Here is a 17,540-nt window from a genome sequence, read left to right on the forward strand (position 1 = left end):
TTATCTTCATGCATGGTGGAGTTGTAAGTAGCTAAGCTCCTTTGGGGAAAAGGTGTTCCACATTACTTCCAAAATTACGCCGCTGTCTCTTCCACCCAATTCAGCTCTTGTTATCATCAGACTCAAATCTAAACAATAACCTTAAATGCAGAGACTTAGCGCTGTTTCTGTGATTAGCAATAGCCCAATACTGGAAACAATCTGTAGAAATCCCCACTGGAATCTGGCCAGGTAATATTTGGAATGTGGCTGTCGGAATGCCTTACTCACCATAGAAGGGTAATTAAAGGCACTTCAAAGGCTTGGCTTCAAATCTTTACAAATGAGGCACAAGATATTTTTATTCCACCCACGACACAAGAATCTGTGGAGAGGGTATTTGAATTGACGGTGCATAAATAAATGTATTGCTTCTGTACTGTGTACTGCGTAAGAAACTTAATAAGAATATACCGCTGGACAAGTTACTGTAGTTTCATGTTGTTCTTGTATTTACATGAAAACTGCTTTATTTGTGGGGCATAGGAATTGTGGGCCATTATTTTTTTTCAAAATATAGTCCGGCCCCCCACAAAGTCCGAGGGACAGTGGAGCGGCCCCCTGCTGAAAAAGTTTGCTGACCCCTGATAACCTCACCCCTTTAACTGGTGCTTGGTAAACCCTACTTTGGAAAGACAAGATGTTTGCTGCAATGAAGTTCGTTTTTCACTTCTTCCTTGTGATGAGCTCCTTAAGTTCTTTCTTTCTTTCTTTCTTTCTTTCTTTCTTTCTTTCTTTCTTTCTTTCCCTCCTTCCCCAGGTTGGCCAGATGCAGATTCTGAGACGGCAGATCGCCAACGAACTTAACTATTCCTGCAGATTTGACTCCAAGCATTTAGCAGCTGCATTGGAGAACCTTAATGAGTAAGAATCAAAGCTCCTTGAGGATCACTGGCTGGTGTCGCCAGGATGATAATGGCCAGTTCCATTTTACAAGCAAAAATGGTTGCATTCAGAATGTGCTGCATTTTGGGATGGAACAAGGGCTGCGGGGGGCGGGGACCAGGTCACAGTTTCATAGGAGACCCAAAACCCATTGAAGTTTTCTTTTCATCCCACATCCTGTGAATCGGGGAAAGGGTGTCAGCCCAATATATTCTGGGTGAGATGCAATCCCCACCCAATTTTTGTAGCCAGAACCTTTTGCAAGGTCTATATTCAGTATCATTGAATATCTTTCTTGTTTTGAAGATTTATACTCCACCTTTCAATCCAGCGGCATCTCAAGACAGCTTACAGTGAGGGGAGGATGGAATAAGGCTAATATTAAAAACAAGAGTTTTTAATGTGCTGGTCCTAGCTGGGTGGGGTGGGGAAAAGGCTAATTTGAGGCAGCAAAATATATTGGGCTGCTCATTCTTTCCCCATATAAAATTTGGTTAAAATCCATTGAAGAACAAAAAATACTCTAAACCGTAAGGCTGGGGGTTGTGGGAAAGGCATCCCTATTGAAAGAGAACATTCTGATTCAGAGGTTCCCATTTTTAATTGCAAACCAGAAAAAAGTCTTTTTCACAAACATGGTTAAAAATATAACCTTAAATGATCAAAAAAGAAGACCTCACCTGTTTATGGAAAGTAATTCGAGGTTTCACGTACTTGGCATAACTGCTTCTCTGCCTATTCTTGGGTGGGTGGGTGTTCAAAATAGCATTTGTGTTGTCAGTGAAATCCTCTCCTTGGCTGACTCTTGTTTCCCTGCTGTTTTGCCGCCCCCACCCAAGCTGGTGAGACTATAGGAGGCTTCGTTTGCACATTTTCAAGCAGTGAGGACTAGATACTTGAGTTTTTGAGACAATGGGTACTACGCTTGTGGGGGCTGCGATCTCCCCTCCACAGCTCGCCTTTGTGAGTGATGGTTATTGAGAGCGGCTCTCTCTTCCTGTTGCCCTTCTAGAGCAATCCTGGCTGACATAGAGGCCCATTACCAGGATCCCTCGTTGCCTTACCCTAAAGAAGACAACACTCTTCTATATGAGATCACAGCCTACCTGGAGGCAGCCGGCATTCACACCCCGCTAAACAAGGTGATGTGGTTTTCCTTTCATGAGAGAATCATTCCCTCTCACGTCCAGCGTTCAGAGTGTGGGTCTCATTGTTTATGTAGTCTAAATGGAACATTTTTTAAACAAGTAAATGATAATCTTTATTCATTTAAATTACACACAAAGAATTTACAATCTCATACTACAAAAAAAAAATTACAGAAAAAACGATTAAGAAAGAAGAAAATACAGAAAAAAGAAAGAAGAAAAAACAGATTTATGTGCATAAAAAAATACTTAATCTTCCTAATTAATACTTAAATAAGCACTTAAATAAAAAAAGACTTCTGACAAAACGAGTCTTCCAATCATTGTACTGTATATACTGTCATTGTTTTTTCCGCAGTTTTATATTCTTTAATATTGTCCCTGTCTACTCCACAAACGGTATTTGTTGTGTTTACAAGTATCACTCAAGTTCTGCTAATATGGTGTGGTTGGTACAATATGATCTTATATAATCCTTAAATATTCTCCATTCTCCAAATATTTTCTTGTTCAGTACTCCTCTAACTCTTCCCGTCAGTTTTGCTAGTTGTAAATATTCTAACATGAGTATGGAACTTAACATGAAATGGAACTTAACATGCCTGGCGTTTAGAATGTGAGCGCTGTTAACTGTTAGTTGCAGTGTATTAAAAAAAAATCATATTTCTGAATTTTGTGAGTTTATGGCCGCATACACGCCATGCACTTAGAGCACTGTGATACCACTTCAAAGAGTCGTGGCTTCTTTAAACTGTAGGGTCGGTAATACAAAAACCCTAATAAAATAGATAATATTAATGTCTTCCCCTTCCTCCCATCTTTTTTTTAATTTCCTTTCTAGATCTACATAACTACAAAACGATTGCCGTATTTTCCCATCGTGAACTTTCTGTTTCTGATTTCCCAGTTGCCGAAACTTCAGTACAGTAAAAACTTAGGTATAGTATAACTCTTTTTTCCCTCTGCTCACCCCCTTGTTTGTTCATGAGCTAAGACTGTAAGCGTAGACAACTCACAAAGAACTTTCATTTTAACTTAGGCAAGCTTGCAAGTATAACAGAATTCCCTTTGTTGCTCATTATGTCCACCTGTAAATGAACCTGCTTGCTTTGAGCTGTGTAATTTTCTTCTTAGGGCACCTTTGGAAAGGTTGCGAGGGCATCTGAACGATTGTTTCGCAGCTTTAATTGATCCGCATTTTTAAAAGATACACTTACTGATTTATTTTAGGGCACCCTTAATTTAAAAAGGAAGGGCGAAAACCCAGGAAGCTGCCTCTTATCGAGTCAGGCTATTGGAGCATCTAGATCTGTTTTGCTTACACTTTTTGACAGAGGCTTTCAGGAAGAAATCTTTCACACACACACACACACTCAAAGATAATAATAATGATTTGCTTCTTGTATCCCACACATCTGACGGGGTTGCTCCAGCTACTCTGGGTGGCTCCCAACAGAATATAGAAAAACGCAGTGGAACATTGCATATTGAAAACATCCCTATACAGGGTTGCCTTCAGATGTCTTCTAAAAGTCAGGTAGTTGTTTATTTCATTGACATCTGATAGGGCTGGTGCCACTACCGAGAAGGCCCTCTGCCTGGTTCCCTGTAGCTTTGCTTCTCGCAGTGAGGGAACCGCCAGAAGGCCCTCGGAGCTGGACCTCAGTGTCCGGGCAGAACAATGGGGGTGGAGACGCTCCTTCAGGTATACAGGACGGAGGCCATTTAGGGCTTTAAAGGTCAGCACCAACACTTTGAATTGTGCTCGGAAAAGTACTGGGAGCCAATGCAGATCTCTCAGGACCAGTGTTATATGGCCTCAGCGGTCGCTCCCAGTCACCAGTCTAGCTGCCACATTCTGGATTAGTTGTAGTTTCCGGGTCACCTTCAAAGGTAGTTGTAGTTTCCAGGTCACCTTCTTGTAGTGAGGGAACTGCCAGAAGGCCATGGAACTTGACCTCAGTGTCCAGGCTGGATGATGGGGGTGGAGACACTCCTTCAGGTATACTGGGCCTAGAGATTTCTTCAGAAATCCTTCCCGACCTAGAGAACCAACACTTTGAATTGATGCCTCTGATCGAACCTTCTGCTCTATGCTCACGCTGCAGCCCTTTCCCACAAAAGCTACTTTCCTGCTATGAAGTAAGTGTTCTGTGTTTCAATGCTGACCCTGCTCCCACATCTTGCTTGTTTTATCTTGTAGCTCAAAACATTGGGAGGGCACCCTCCTCTTTGGATCTCTTCTTAAAAATTCTATCGCCTGCCATCAAATCTTAATTGGGCTGTTGTGGTCTATAGCTGCCATCAGACCCAGCCGTCAGGGCAGTTGTGGTCTGTACTGGGCAATTCACTGATGGTGAGGAAAGCAACAGAAGGCACTTTGCTATGGCTGGTTGCACCTGCCAGTAGCTTACCGCTATCTGCCCTGCTAGATAGTTCTCCTTTTCAAGATGACCAGAGGATGCAAATGGTTCGACGTAGGTGCCATCTTTAAATCGCTTCACACGACGGCCGTCTTCAAGTAACAAGCCATTCGTTTTGGCCCAGCTGATAGTGGGATTTCCTCTGTGTTGGTTTTGACAGCAAGGAAACGAATACCTCCTTCCCCCTGAGTCGCAAGGGGTGAGCCCCCACAGAGAGAAGAATTTGGAGCAGCCTCCAGAAGGTGGCTGTTTTTCGGGTGCACCATCCCTAAGAAATGTCTCTTCTTTTTTTGTTTTCCTTCAGGGATGGTGTGCAGGAAGCCAGCAGATCCTATTGACTGGCCGCCTCTGGTGCTGGGCTTGCTCACTCTGCTGAAGCAGTTTCACTCGCGGTACACAGAGCAGTTTCTGGCCCTGATTGGCCAGTTCGTTCGGTCAATGATGGAGCAGTGCACAAGGTACTCCTGCTGCTTAGCTAGGGCCAAGCAATGTGGTTCTCTCCCAGCATTTGGACTACAACTCCCATCATCCCTGACCCTTAGCCATGCTTGGTAGATAGGAATTGTAGACAAAGACAGCTGGAAGGCACCAACCACGATGGCTGTCCTGTAGCATTTCTGTAAGTTGCCTTATTTCATTAGCCCTGACTGTTGTGTAGGATAAAGGCTGAGGAGGATAGGCTTTCAAGTGTTTAAGCAGAACAGCACAGAGGAGGGCAACCAAGATGATCAAGGGTCTGGAAACCAAGCCTGATGAGGAACAGTTGAAGGAACTGGGTATGTTTAGCCTGGAAAAGAGGAGACTCTGAGGAGATGCTGTTGTTGTTTAGTCATATCCGACTCTTCGTGACCCCATGTCACGGTCTGGTTCACGGGCGATCAAAGTCCCGGCAGGGGACGTCAGGACCGGGGGCAAGATGGCAGGGTGGGAGCAGGAACAGGGGTCCAGAAGCCAGGAGTCAGGAAGTCAGGAGTCCGAGGGTCAGAGAGCCTGGAGTCAAGAAGCTAAGGGTCCGAGGGTCAGGGAGCAAGGAGTCAGGAAGTCAAGGGTCTGAAGATCAGGAAGCAAGGAGTCACGAGTCAAGGGTCCGAGGAGCAAGGAGTCAAGGAACCAAACACTGCAAGGCAGGGAATGTGTTGCTGTGGCAAAGAGCTGAAGGGAAATGCTGACCTTATATCCCTTCCCAGCTCTTGCCACCAGGTGCTGTGAGTTACCAATCAGCCTCACCTGTGAGGCTGCGCCTTGCCTCTCCAGAACAAACTTAGGAAGGCCCCAGTCATGGTCACAGGGCCTGGCTTCTGCACGCACACCAGATACCCCATGGACCAGAACACGCCAGGCACTCCTGTCTTCCACTGCCTCCCACAGTTTGGTCAAACTCATGCTGGTAGCTTCGAGAACACCATCCAACCATCTCGTCCTCTGTCGTCCCCTTCTCCTTGTGCCCTCAATCTTTCCCAACATCAGGGTCTTTTCCAGGGAGTCTTCCCTTCTCATGAGGTAGCCAAAGTATGATATGAGATATGATAGCCATCTTCAAATATCTCAAGGGCTGTCACATGGAACACGGAGCATGCTGGACTAGGTGGGCCACTGACCTGATTCAGCAGGGCTGTTCTTACGCTTGTGGGCTTCCTGTTGACCACCGTAGGGAAACAGCATGTTGGACCAGATAGGCATTTGGGCTACGCAACAAGCCTATGCTTCAGTTTGTTTTAGGTTTTGTAAAACAACAGGACATTTCCCACCTGGCCTGGGAAAGATTGACTCCAGCTACAAAAGCTGAGGCTGCTGAACAGACTCATGGACTGGGGTACTCTTTGGGGAATTTTTTGTTGGGAGGGGTAGAGGTTATTACTGTTATTGCTATTCATTTTTTGCATCTTTATTTTTAGATCCATCTTAACGATTTATGGGGAAACGGCTCAATATGTTTGTGTCCCTTATGATGTGTTTCATTTTACAGTGGTGCCCCGCAAGACGAATGCCTCGCAAGACGAAAAACTCGCTAGACGAAAGAGTTTTCCGTTTTTTGAGTCGTTCTGCAAGACGAATTTCCCTATGGGCTTGCTTCGCAAGACGAAACGTCTTGCGAGTTCTTGCGAGTTTGTTTCCTTTTTCTTAAAGCTGCTAAGCCGTTAATAGCCGCTAAGCTGTTAATAGCCGCTAAGCCGCTAATAGCCGTGCTTCGCAAGACGAAAAAACCGCAAGACGAAGAGACTCGCGGAACGGATTAATTTCGTCTTGCGAGGCACCACTGTATTTTTCATGACTGCTTTAGTTCTGTTTGGGGTTGTGTAAGTCTCTCGCTGTAGTGAGCTGCCTCAAGCATGGTTTGAACTACAGAAAGGCACCATACAAATAAAATGAGGATAGCTATGCCCTGCCCACAACAGTGTGACTACCTCATGATACTCTCTGTTGCTCCTGAACGATCCATCAAGGTTTCGGTTTTGTGTCTTTTCCACAGCCAGAAGGTCCCAGAAATGCCGGCCGATGTCGTAGGTGCCCTGCTCTTCTTGGAAGATTATGTTCGTTATACAAAGTTGCCGCGAAGGGTGAGTAAATAAAAGGTTTCAGTTTTCAGCTTGGAGACTGAAAGCACACAGAAAGCCCTGGAATAATTCTTTGCTGCGCATCCAGACTTTTGGGTTGCCTTTGTGCTTTGGATCAGACCTTGGTGCAAGTTGGACTTTCAAGACATGGGTCACAGAGAATGTGTTTTGCATGAGTACATTGTACTTCATTGCTATGGCTAGTGGTTGATGCAAATAAAGATCCTTCTGATCTGATCTGTTTTGTATGTAGACATTCCCAGAAGCTTGATGGCATCTCCAGCTGTGGGTGGGAAAAATCGGGTAGAAGGGCAGGAGATCAGGGATTGAGAATCTTTGGACCTCCATCATCCCTGACCATTGGTCATGGTGACTAGGGCAGATGGGAGTTCAGAGCCCCAACAGCACACATCCAGTAACTTGAATTCTGTGTGGAATTGTCCATTGAGAATTGAGTAGGCCTTAACCAGTTGAGAAGTAACCTCTTGACGACGGGGTAGCCCTTTATCAGCCAGGTAGAACGTATGAACTGGGTGACCCCAAGACATTTTGTTGCCTGAGGTAAAGGGCGAGATGGCATCCTCCCCCTCCATTCCTGTGCAACAACTGACTGGAAGGGCAGCTGAATCAAAGTTCACAGAACACCTAAAGGAACACCTAAAGGCCGCAGACCAGTTTAGATGATGCAAAGGCATCAGGAAGATCTTCTTTCACATTTAGTAAAAGGAAAAGCAAATAGGACTTCCGTGTCTCCAATAATAATAATAATTTATTATTTATACCCTGCCCATCTGGCTGGGTTTCCCCAGCCACACTGGGAGGCTCCCAACAAAATATTAAAATACAGTACTCTGTTAAACATTAAAAACTTCCCTGAACAGGGCTGCCTTCAGATGTCTTCTAAAAGTCTGGTAGTTGTTTTTCTCTTTGACATCTGATGGGAGGGTGTTCCACAGGGCGGGTGCCACTACCGAGAAGGCCCTCTTCCTGGTTCCCTGTAACTTGGCTTCTTGCAGCGAGGGAACTGCCAGAAGGCTCTTGGCACTGGACCTCAGTGTCCGGGCAGAACGATGGGGGTGGAGACGCTCCTTCAGGTATACTGGGCAGAGGCAGTTTAGGGCTTTAAAGGTCAGCACCAACACTTTGAATTGTGCTCGAAAATGTACTGGGAGCCAATGTAGGTCTTTCAAGACCGGTGTTATATGGTCTCAGCGGCCGCTCCCAGTCACCAGTCTAGCTGCCGCATTCTGGATTAGTTGTAGTTTCCAGGTCACCTTCAAAGGTAGCCCCACATAGAGCGCATTGCAGTAATCCAAGCAAGAGATAACTAGTGCATGCACCACTCTGGCAAGACAGTGCGTGGGCAGATAGGGTCTCAGCTTGCGTACCAGATGGAGCTGATAAATAGCCACCCTGGACACAGAATTCACCTGCGCCTCCATGGACAGCTTTGAGTTCAGAATGACTCCCAGGCTGCGCACCTGGTTCTTCAGGGGCACAGTTACCCCATTCATGATGAGGGAGTCCTCCACACCCGCCCGCCTCCTGTCCCCCAAGAACAGTCCTTCTGTCTTGTCAGGGTTCAACCTCAATCTGTTAGCCGCCATCCATCCTCCAACCGCCTCCAGACACTCACACAGGACCTTCACTGCCTTCACTGGTTCTGATTTGAAAGAGAGGTAGAGCTGTTTGGATGAACTTGCTGTAATTATTGTCAATTTCCTGTCAAGCGATCCAAAGGGTGGAGAGACTTCGCTGTGGAGAAAGGCTGCAGCATTGGGGAGTTTTTTGTTTGGAGAAAAGGCGAATAAAAAATGATGTGACGGAAGTTTATTAAATGAGGTATAGCACAAGGGAAATGGATAGGGAGAAGTTTATCTCCCTCGCAGGACTAGAACCCGTGGGCATCCAATGAAGGTTGTAAAAGCTGTAAAAGAGAGTAAGACAAATTAATGGAGGAGAGGGCTTTCAGTGGCTACTAGCCATGATGGCTGTGCGCTGCTTCCATGGTCTGAGGTAGCAGTCTGGTTGGCCTCTGTGAGAACAGGATGCTGGACTCGATGGGCCATTGGTTCTTAGGTTCTTAATTAGGGTTGCCATACATCCAGGATTTAACCAGGGAATATAGCGGCTGAGGGAGTTTTGGAAAATTGGCAAAACGTCTGGGGTTTTAAGGTTGATTTGAGTTTCATTCCCCCCCCCCCAAAAAAAAAATTACTGTATTTTTCGCTCCATAAGATGCACCTGACCATAAAGACGCACCTAGTTTTTAGAGGAGGAAAGGGGGAAAGCCCCGTTTTTTGGGAGATCAGCTCACAGTTGCGAAGCTTCTTTTGCAAAGGGGAAAAATCCTGTTTTTATGGGGTTCAACTCACAGTTCTGCAGCTTCTTTAGGAAAGGAAAGGGAGCCGTTTCTACAGTTTCCAGACAGATAATCTAATCAGCCAGTTTAACCGCTGGGGAAACAAACGGCCTCCGTCTGCAGAACATTCAACAATGGAGGCCTGGGCAAGGGGCCAGAAAGGGAGCCAGCGATCAACCACACATTCACTCCATAAGACGCACAGACGTTTCCCCTTACTTTTTAGGAGGAAAAAAGTCCGTCTTGTGGAGCGAAAAATACGGTACTTCTAGAAATATCGCAACCCTTTCTTAATGGCCCAGTGCCCTGTTGTCCTTCTCTTGACACATGGATGCTGTGCAGGTAATGTTTGTATGTTACGAGAGAGATGAACCTTCTTGCGTCCAAATGGTGTCGTTACCTGCATTCTTGAACATTGATTTGGAACACATAATATGCCTTGCCTTGCTGTCTTTGAAATTATTCTAATTTTCTAATGCATCCCTAGCCCTTGTCCTATTTGTTTTGCGGAAGTTGTTTCCTGCAGAGTTTTTTAAACCAGTCTTGGGTTCTTCTTTTCCTCCAGGTAGTTGAAGCCCATGTGCCTAGTTTCATTTTTGATGAGTTCCGAACAGTTATGTGAACGCCAGAGGAAAACCAACAGCCCTGCTCTGGGATTTGCTAAACAAGAACGCAAGAGGAGATGGGAGGAAGAGGAGGAAAATAGCACATCACTTCAGAAGCGGCTTCAATTTTTGACTTTTGCAGAAGCATACTTATGCCTACATTGATCTAACATAATAAACTGATACTAAACCAACTTTCCCCAGTCTGGTGCCCTCCTGCTGTTCTGGGCTGCCGGCTCCCAAGGGCTGATGGGAGTTGTAGTCTGAAGTAGCTGGTGGACGGCAGGCTGCACTAAACCTTTTAAGCAACCCTGTTTAAAAATCACGAGGTCCTGCTCAGCTGATGATTGCATATGTGTATTTTGTACTTTTAACCTGCAATGTTGTACACTATTCCTTTATGTACAAAAATCATTCGGTTTATGTTCTTTGCAATTTGTGGACATAGAATGACTTTTTTGTATAGCAATTAAAAGAATGATATTGAAATAAGGAGCTCTGGAATATTTGCATAATCCAAAATGGTTTCCTTAACTTGCGGTTATCATTTGGGCAGGTTAAACACATGCACAAAACCAGTTGTGGGGCACACAATTGCTTTGATTGTCCTTGAACCTTCCTGCCGCACCAGTGTGACGCAGCACACCTTTTGAGAACCACAGGGTTCTTGTGGCCAGCACTAGGAACTCATGGCAGCTGAGACCCCTTCTAAACCAAGGTTAGATGCATTTCAGTTTACCGTATTTTTCGCTCCATAAGATGCACCTGACCATAAGACGCACCTAGTTTTTAGAGGAGGAAAACAAGAAGAAAAATATTCTGAAAGAAACAGTGGATGTATGATTTTTGTGGTTCATGCTGTGACCACAGACATGATATGTGATTTGACGGTGAGTTTGGGGTAGCCCAGTGCAAAAATCCTGAGGATCCATGTGGATCCGTGCTTTGTAACCATGTTTTTGCACAATTGCAGCCCCAGGAAACAGTGTGTGTATGATTTTTTTGGTGCAGGCTATAGCCATGGACATGCTATATGATCTGATGGTGAATTTGGGATGACCCAGTGCAAAAATCCTGAGGATCCATGGGCTTTTACCTCCCTCCTCCCAGGCAGCCTCCTTTATCGCTAGCGTCCCTTATCTCTCTCCCGATCCCTTGCCGATCAGCTGCTCAGCGGCTTCCTTTCAACACCCCCTTCCCTCTTGTTTGCCTTAGTGTCTTTTCCTTAGCTGGAGCAGTTTTTTCTTCTAATTTCTCTCCTTATTGCTTCTTTTAGTATTCCTGTCTCCTCTCCTTGCAAATTCACTGTCCTTGCCTCCCCCCCCCTCCCCCGGCAGCCTCCTTTATCCGCAGCCTTATCTCCCTCCCAATCGCTTGCTGATCAGTGGCTTTGTTTCAACACCCCCTTCCCTCTTTCTAAAAAAAAAAGCACAATCTGCTTTTCACCCCTGGGCAATTCAGCTCCAGGGACCACACATTCCCTCCATAAGACGCACAGACATTTCCCCTTATTTTTTAGGAGGAAAAAAGTGTGTCTCATGGAGCGAAAAATACGGTAGTTAAGTGGTGAGTACTTACACAACTTCAATGCTTTTGTGTGCAAAGCTTTGCAAGTGGGGAGGACAGGAAGAAAACCAGAACAACTTGGTCCCACACCTGTGACCTTATTGATCCCACCTACATGTCCTCCTTGACCTCTGACCGCCCACCAGGTCCAGGGTCTACCAGCCACCACTGGTGTTTGGATCTGGCTGGCCTTGAAAACTGCAATGTTCTTCTGGGTTCCTTCCTAGGCACAAAACTTGGAGGAAGTCTTTTCTGGCGAGAGCTGCTTTTGAGAACTGATGTTGCCATTTTCAAAGAGGAAATAAAGCTTGTGTGTGGTTTCTGACTTCTTTTGACTGGTCTTCTCTTTACAGCTTTCCTTGTTTAGAAAGATTGTTCTGGCTTTTATTTTAGGTCAGGCATAGGCAAACTCGGCCCTCCAGATGTTTTGAGACCACAATTCACATCATCCCTGACCACTGGTCCTGTTAGCTAGGGATCATGAGAGTTGTAGTCACAAAACATCTGGCGGGCCAAGTTTGCCTATGCCTGTTTAGGTCTTATTTTACTGGTTGGTTATGTTAGGCAATCTAAATCAAAAGCAGCTTTTCAAAAGAGTTAAAGGAGTAATTCCCACTTCGTCCAGCAAGACTTGCATCCAGGTGAACATATATAGGATTGGATTGTAGGATAAACTACACAGAAGCGCAACTAATGTCTTATCTGAATAGTATCTTGGTTCTCTCCGTTTTAATAATAATAATAATAATAATAATAAATTTTATTTATATCCCGCCCTCCCCAGCCGAAGCCGGGCTCAGGGCGGCTAACAACAATCAAATAATCAAAAAAATCAAATAATCACACAATCTAAAAATATTTCATTATAAAAATTAATTAATTAAGATGAAACACAGGGAATTAAGTGATGCAAGAGAAGCTTACACATGTTGTATAATGGCTCACCAGACAGCTTATTATGGTTATTAATTAAATTTGTAGACTGCTCTTCATCCGTAGAGCTCAGGGCAGTTCACAACATAAAAATGCAATATAAAAACGCAAATTGCATAACAAAAACAACACAAAACACACAAAACAACAGCTCCCTCCCCTTTAGCAATGCCACCCCAAATATAGTTCAAGGGATGAAATGGACTTGGAAGAATATAAACTCCCTATTTGGGCATTTTGAAACATCTGTTAAATGGAATCACAGGCAGGATTAAATTTTGAGCAGTGGGTAGAAAATAAAATATAGTCGCAATGAAAGAACTCTGGAATAGAACAGTGTGCCCCAGCCACTCTGGGCAGCTTCCAAAATATATAAAACCGTAATAAAACATTAACAAACTTTCCGATACAGAGCTGCCTTCAGATGTCTTGTGTAGTTCTTTACCTCCTTGACATCTGATGGGAGGGTGTTCCACAGGGCGGGTGCCACCACCGAGAAGGCCCTCTGCCTTGTTCCCTGCAGCTTCACTTCTCGGAGTGAGGGAAACGCCAGAAGGCCCTTGGAGCTGGACCTGTGTCCAGGCAATGGGGGTGGAGACGCTCCTTTGGGTATACTGGGCTGAGGCCGTTTAGGGCTTTAAAGGTCAGCACCAACACTTTGAATTGTGCTTGGAGTGGCCCCCGTGCCTGTAGTACACCCTCACAAATCAGTTAAGCTCCAATGACACTATTTTATTTACGGCTCCAGGGAAGCAGTGCGTTGGGCACAGCTTTCCCAATTAGCGCAGGTCCCAACTGCAACAGCAACCATTAAGTACGTGTTGTAGGACTCTACATACAAAGGTTGCTTTTGTCTATTTTGTAATGTCTTGATGGAGAGGATTAGGTAGCTGCCCTACAGGTTTCAGATATTGAGGCGTTAGATGAAAGGAGCAGATGTTAAACTGATAAGAGCAGATACTACACTTGATCCTAGCCAAAAGGCCGAGAAGTTTTAATTGCTGCAAATTGGAAACCGTATTTTTTGCTCTATAAGACTCACTTTTTCTCTCCTAAAAAGGGGAAATGTGTGTGCGTCTTATGGAGCGAATGCAGACTGCGCAGCTATCCCAGAAGCCAGAACAGCAAGAGGGATTGCTGCTTTCACTGCGCAGCAATCCCTCTTGCTGTTCTGGCTTCTGGGAGTCAGAACATTTTTTTCTTGTTTTCCTCCTCCAAAAACTAGGTGCGTCTTATGGTCTGGTGCGTCTTATAGAGAGAAAAATACGGTAGTTAATTGATTGATTGATTGATTGATTAAATTAAATAAATAAAAAAGAAAGGATCAGAAGTTGCTGCCAACCTAGTGGAGTGTGTTGTCAGACTAGTTGGACAATGCAACTTACCGTAAATGTCATAAGCTTAAATGTCATTTGCAAGCCTCCACCCACGTAAGAGTAGCAGAAGCGATCTTCTTCCCCAATGGAAGTGGGTGGAAGGATAGAAACAGAGCATCAGAAGGTCTAATGACACTAAATACACCTTACTAACATCTAAATAGTGCCATGTCTTTTCCAGAGGATGGGGAGGATTTGGGCAGAAAGTCAGAAGAGTAAGTTCCTGTTTATTATGAAAGCGAGACAAGACTTTTGGCATACAGGAAGGATCTGTCCTGCGCACCACCCTATCTTTGCGAAAGGTGCATAAATATTTGGCAGCGGGTAACACGGCAAACTTGACACCTGACGGGCATTTTTGGCAGGCAAGCGGTAAAACTGCTGTTTTGTTTTTGTTTTTCTCCTGGCGCGTCTTCTGATAGCAGCAGCAAGGAAGGGGAGAACAGGAAAAAGAAGACAGGTGTTGTAATTTCATAAAAGTTTTTCTTCTGTGTGTGGAAACACGAGCATTGTAGCAAGCACACATGCACGATTTCTTGCGTCATTATTGGCTAGGAATGCACATGAACAAAGCATGACAGGCAGATATTCTTCTACTCGGCTACAGAATGGGTATTCACACACCCTTCTTTAGCTCAAGCTTAGGCCACGGCATCACCTTGCAGCTGTGAGAACATCTTTATGGAAGACCCAGCACTCTGCGGTCAGCTGTGTACGTGAGGCGCAAACTTTGGAGTTGTGGCACCTCCGAGTTATGTCACCCTGGTATCAGGAATATGTGTTGTGTAAGCAGAGCGTGCGAGGATGTGAGTAAGGATGCATGCTGTGTTGTGCTGAACATGTGGGCCCTGACATCCAGCCCTAGGTCCTGGCTGTTGGTTTCTATTTCCTCACTGAGCAGCAAAATGCTTGTCACAAGACATTGTTTACATTCCACAGTCAGAGTTACTGTTGGGTTCCCACGGGAATGGGAGACTGGATGTGACGTACACTGGTTTCCTGTTTTTCAGTGTTCTCTCGGTTTCTTTGTGTCGAGAGGAGTTGCTTCTCTGCTCTCACAGAGGCAAGATGGATGTTTGTATGCTCTCAGCATAGAGTGTAAATAAACTTTAGCATGTAGCACATTTGCCTGCTTATCCTTTCGTTGCTGAACTACACTCTGCTTGGGCTCAAGATAAGACGAGCCTGTATCAGCTCCAGATGGGCCGGAGCTGATCAAAATCTCACACTGGCATCCAGCTGGGTCCCAATTCATTAGTAATATCCAAGGCAACACGATGACCAAGTACTGAAGGAATGGGTTTCCCAAAACCCAAAACTGACTGTGCAGGCAGTTTTAAACTGCACCAAAATCCCTATTTTTCCTTAGCTAAAATGCATAAACTTGAGCTGTTGAGCAAATGCATAACAAGAACACAGCTCTCTCCTTTATCAGTTTGTGACGTCAAGGATGACCCTGACTGTACCAGTAGAACAGAGAAAACACGTTTGTGCCTTATCTTATGTTCTGACCATAAAGACGCACAGACCCAAGTCTGGGAACAACGCCAGAGTGCGTTCTCAGAGATGACGACCTCTTCCTCCAAGATAAGAGTAGGAAGAGGAAGATCCTTTTATGGTCAGAAGTACAGGAAGGAATACCCTTTTATGGTTAAGAATACCAGAGCAAGAACATATGTGATGTCAACCTGCGTACATAGGCTGACGTGGTTGGAGTCCTGGGGAAGGAGGAAGAGGGTGCCTGGAGGATATATATACTGCATGTAATCTCTGATTTCTTTGGACTTGCTGTGGACTCACCACGCAAGTGCCTTCTGCTATCCGGAGAGCAGAATAAACTCTTTCTTTGAACCAACCTCGGTGTCATTTGACTTCATTCCTCCTGTCCCAGAGCAACGCAGACCCAATTGGTGAACTCCAATAAGGCTACAACAATGCAATGTCAATATAAACTCTTTATATAATCTATACAGAACTGTATGAAATATATGAAATGCAGTCTCTGCAAATCAAATAAACATAAACCTTATAAACCTCTGAAAGTCACAAAATATGCACTCTTGATGGATTCTCTGAAAGAGACTTATAAGACTTTCATTTGGTTCTATGTTTTCAAGAGAATCCATCAATCCATATATTGGATCCATATATTGTTTGCAACACAGGGGTTTAATTGTTTGGTTACTTATGGGTCCCAATTCATGGCATCCAGCGCTCAGAACCATCAAAAGTACACTGTACCCTCCAGCACCAAATGATTTGGACAATATCCATCAGCTGGTAGCCCAGAACAGCTGGAGGGCATCAAGCTGGGAGAAACTGGTATAAGAGCTAAAAGTTCAAAAAAGGGTTATTTATGTATGCCACTACTGCAGCCTGTGTTTTGTTAGCCCAAAAATGGAAAACTAGCCAAGTCCCAGCTAAAGAAGAATGGCAACTTACACTGATGGAATATGTGCAGCTTATGGACCTAACGTATAGAAGAAGAGTACAAGAAGGACATACGTTTAAAGAAGACTGGAAAATGTTTATTGACTATATGGGGGTGGGGAATTGTGCACACTCGAAAACGTTGGCAGAGTTAAGATAAATTCAACAGTGTAAATAAGTTTTGATGGATGTAATAATGGAATACTGAATGGTTTAGTTTGTATAAAATATGCAGGGATTTGTGTTATGCAAAATGAACCATGGAAAGAGAAGAAGGGAAGTCACTGATATTTTAAGGTTGTTTAAATGAATGTTCTAAAATGTAAAACAGAAAATTTAAGAAAAATTTAAGAAAAAGAGAGAGCTAAAATTCAAGATTCATCTTGATGTTAATGACTTACTTCAGTGACCTTTGGTAAACCATCATTGTCCCAACACCAGAACCCAAAGACACATACCCTGCACATGGGAATAACTGTTCTGGGTTTCTGGGAGGGGTAGTGAATGCTGCAGAACACAGAAGCAGAATTCAAAATGACCTTAACAGATTGGAGAACAGGGTGCAAGCTAACAAAATGAATTTCAGTAGGGACAAATGTCAGGTTCTGCACTTAGTCAGGAAGAACCAGATGCACAAATATAAGGTGGGAAACACCTGGCTTACTAGCAGTACATGTATAAAGGATCCAGGGATCTTGGTGGGTCACAAGCGGAACATGATGCAGTAGTTGATGCAGCAGCAAAAAAGAGAGAAAAGCTAGTGCTATTCTAGGCTGCATCAACAGAAGCATAGTGTCCAGATCAAGGGAAGTCATAGTAAAACTCTGTTATGCCTCGGTCAGACAACGATGCTGTGTTCATTAGGCCTGACACTCAATTTCAACATATCCTCAATAGTTTTATAACCAAGTATCCAGCAGATCACAAGGTACTGGCCTTTACATGTCATGTTGTTAATTTTGCTATTATTATTCGAATGAATGTACACTTGCCATTTGCTTCTTACTGCTGACTAAGCATAATTTTACTTTCGGTAGATTGCTCTGAAATGTGTTTTGTAATGACTCTGGTTGTTCCGAACTGTATTCTTTTTATTGCATGACACATTTCTCAATGAAATCTGCTTATAAAAATTGCGCTATAATTACTGTGAATCAAACATATGGGGTTTAAAAACATTGCAAAACAAATACTTTAGTCACCGGAAAGCAAGACACA

The 17,540-nt window shown here is 44.3% G+C and overlaps 1 protein-coding gene across 1 annotated transcript in view; it reads left to right on the forward strand.

The window, feature by feature from the left end:
• The window catches only part of WASHC5 (WASH complex subunit 5), a 55,949-nt gene extending 44,041 nt beyond the window's left edge, over positions 1-11,908 (forward strand). Inside the window, exons 24-29 of the mRNA XM_081012501.1 lie at positions 800-903; positions 1,937-2,066; positions 2,914-3,010; positions 4,800-4,953; positions 6,966-7,053; positions 9,978-11,908. Coding sequence (XP_080868627.1) covers positions 800-903; positions 1,937-2,066; positions 2,914-3,010; positions 4,800-4,953; positions 6,966-7,053; positions 9,978-10,034 — 630 coding nt within the window. The 3' untranslated portion in view covers positions 10,035-11,908. The remainder of the gene's footprint in view (positions 1-799; positions 904-1,936; positions 2,067-2,913; positions 3,011-4,799; positions 4,954-6,965; positions 7,054-9,977) is intronic.
• Positions 11,909-17,540: the final 5,632 nt, after the last annotated feature.

Source organism: Podarcis pityusensis, assembly GCF_964106645.2.
Source record: "Podarcis pityusensis genome assembly, chromosome: 7".
Taxonomy (NCBI): domain Eukaryota; kingdom Metazoa; phylum Chordata; class Lepidosauria; order Squamata; family Lacertidae; genus Podarcis; species Podarcis pityusensis.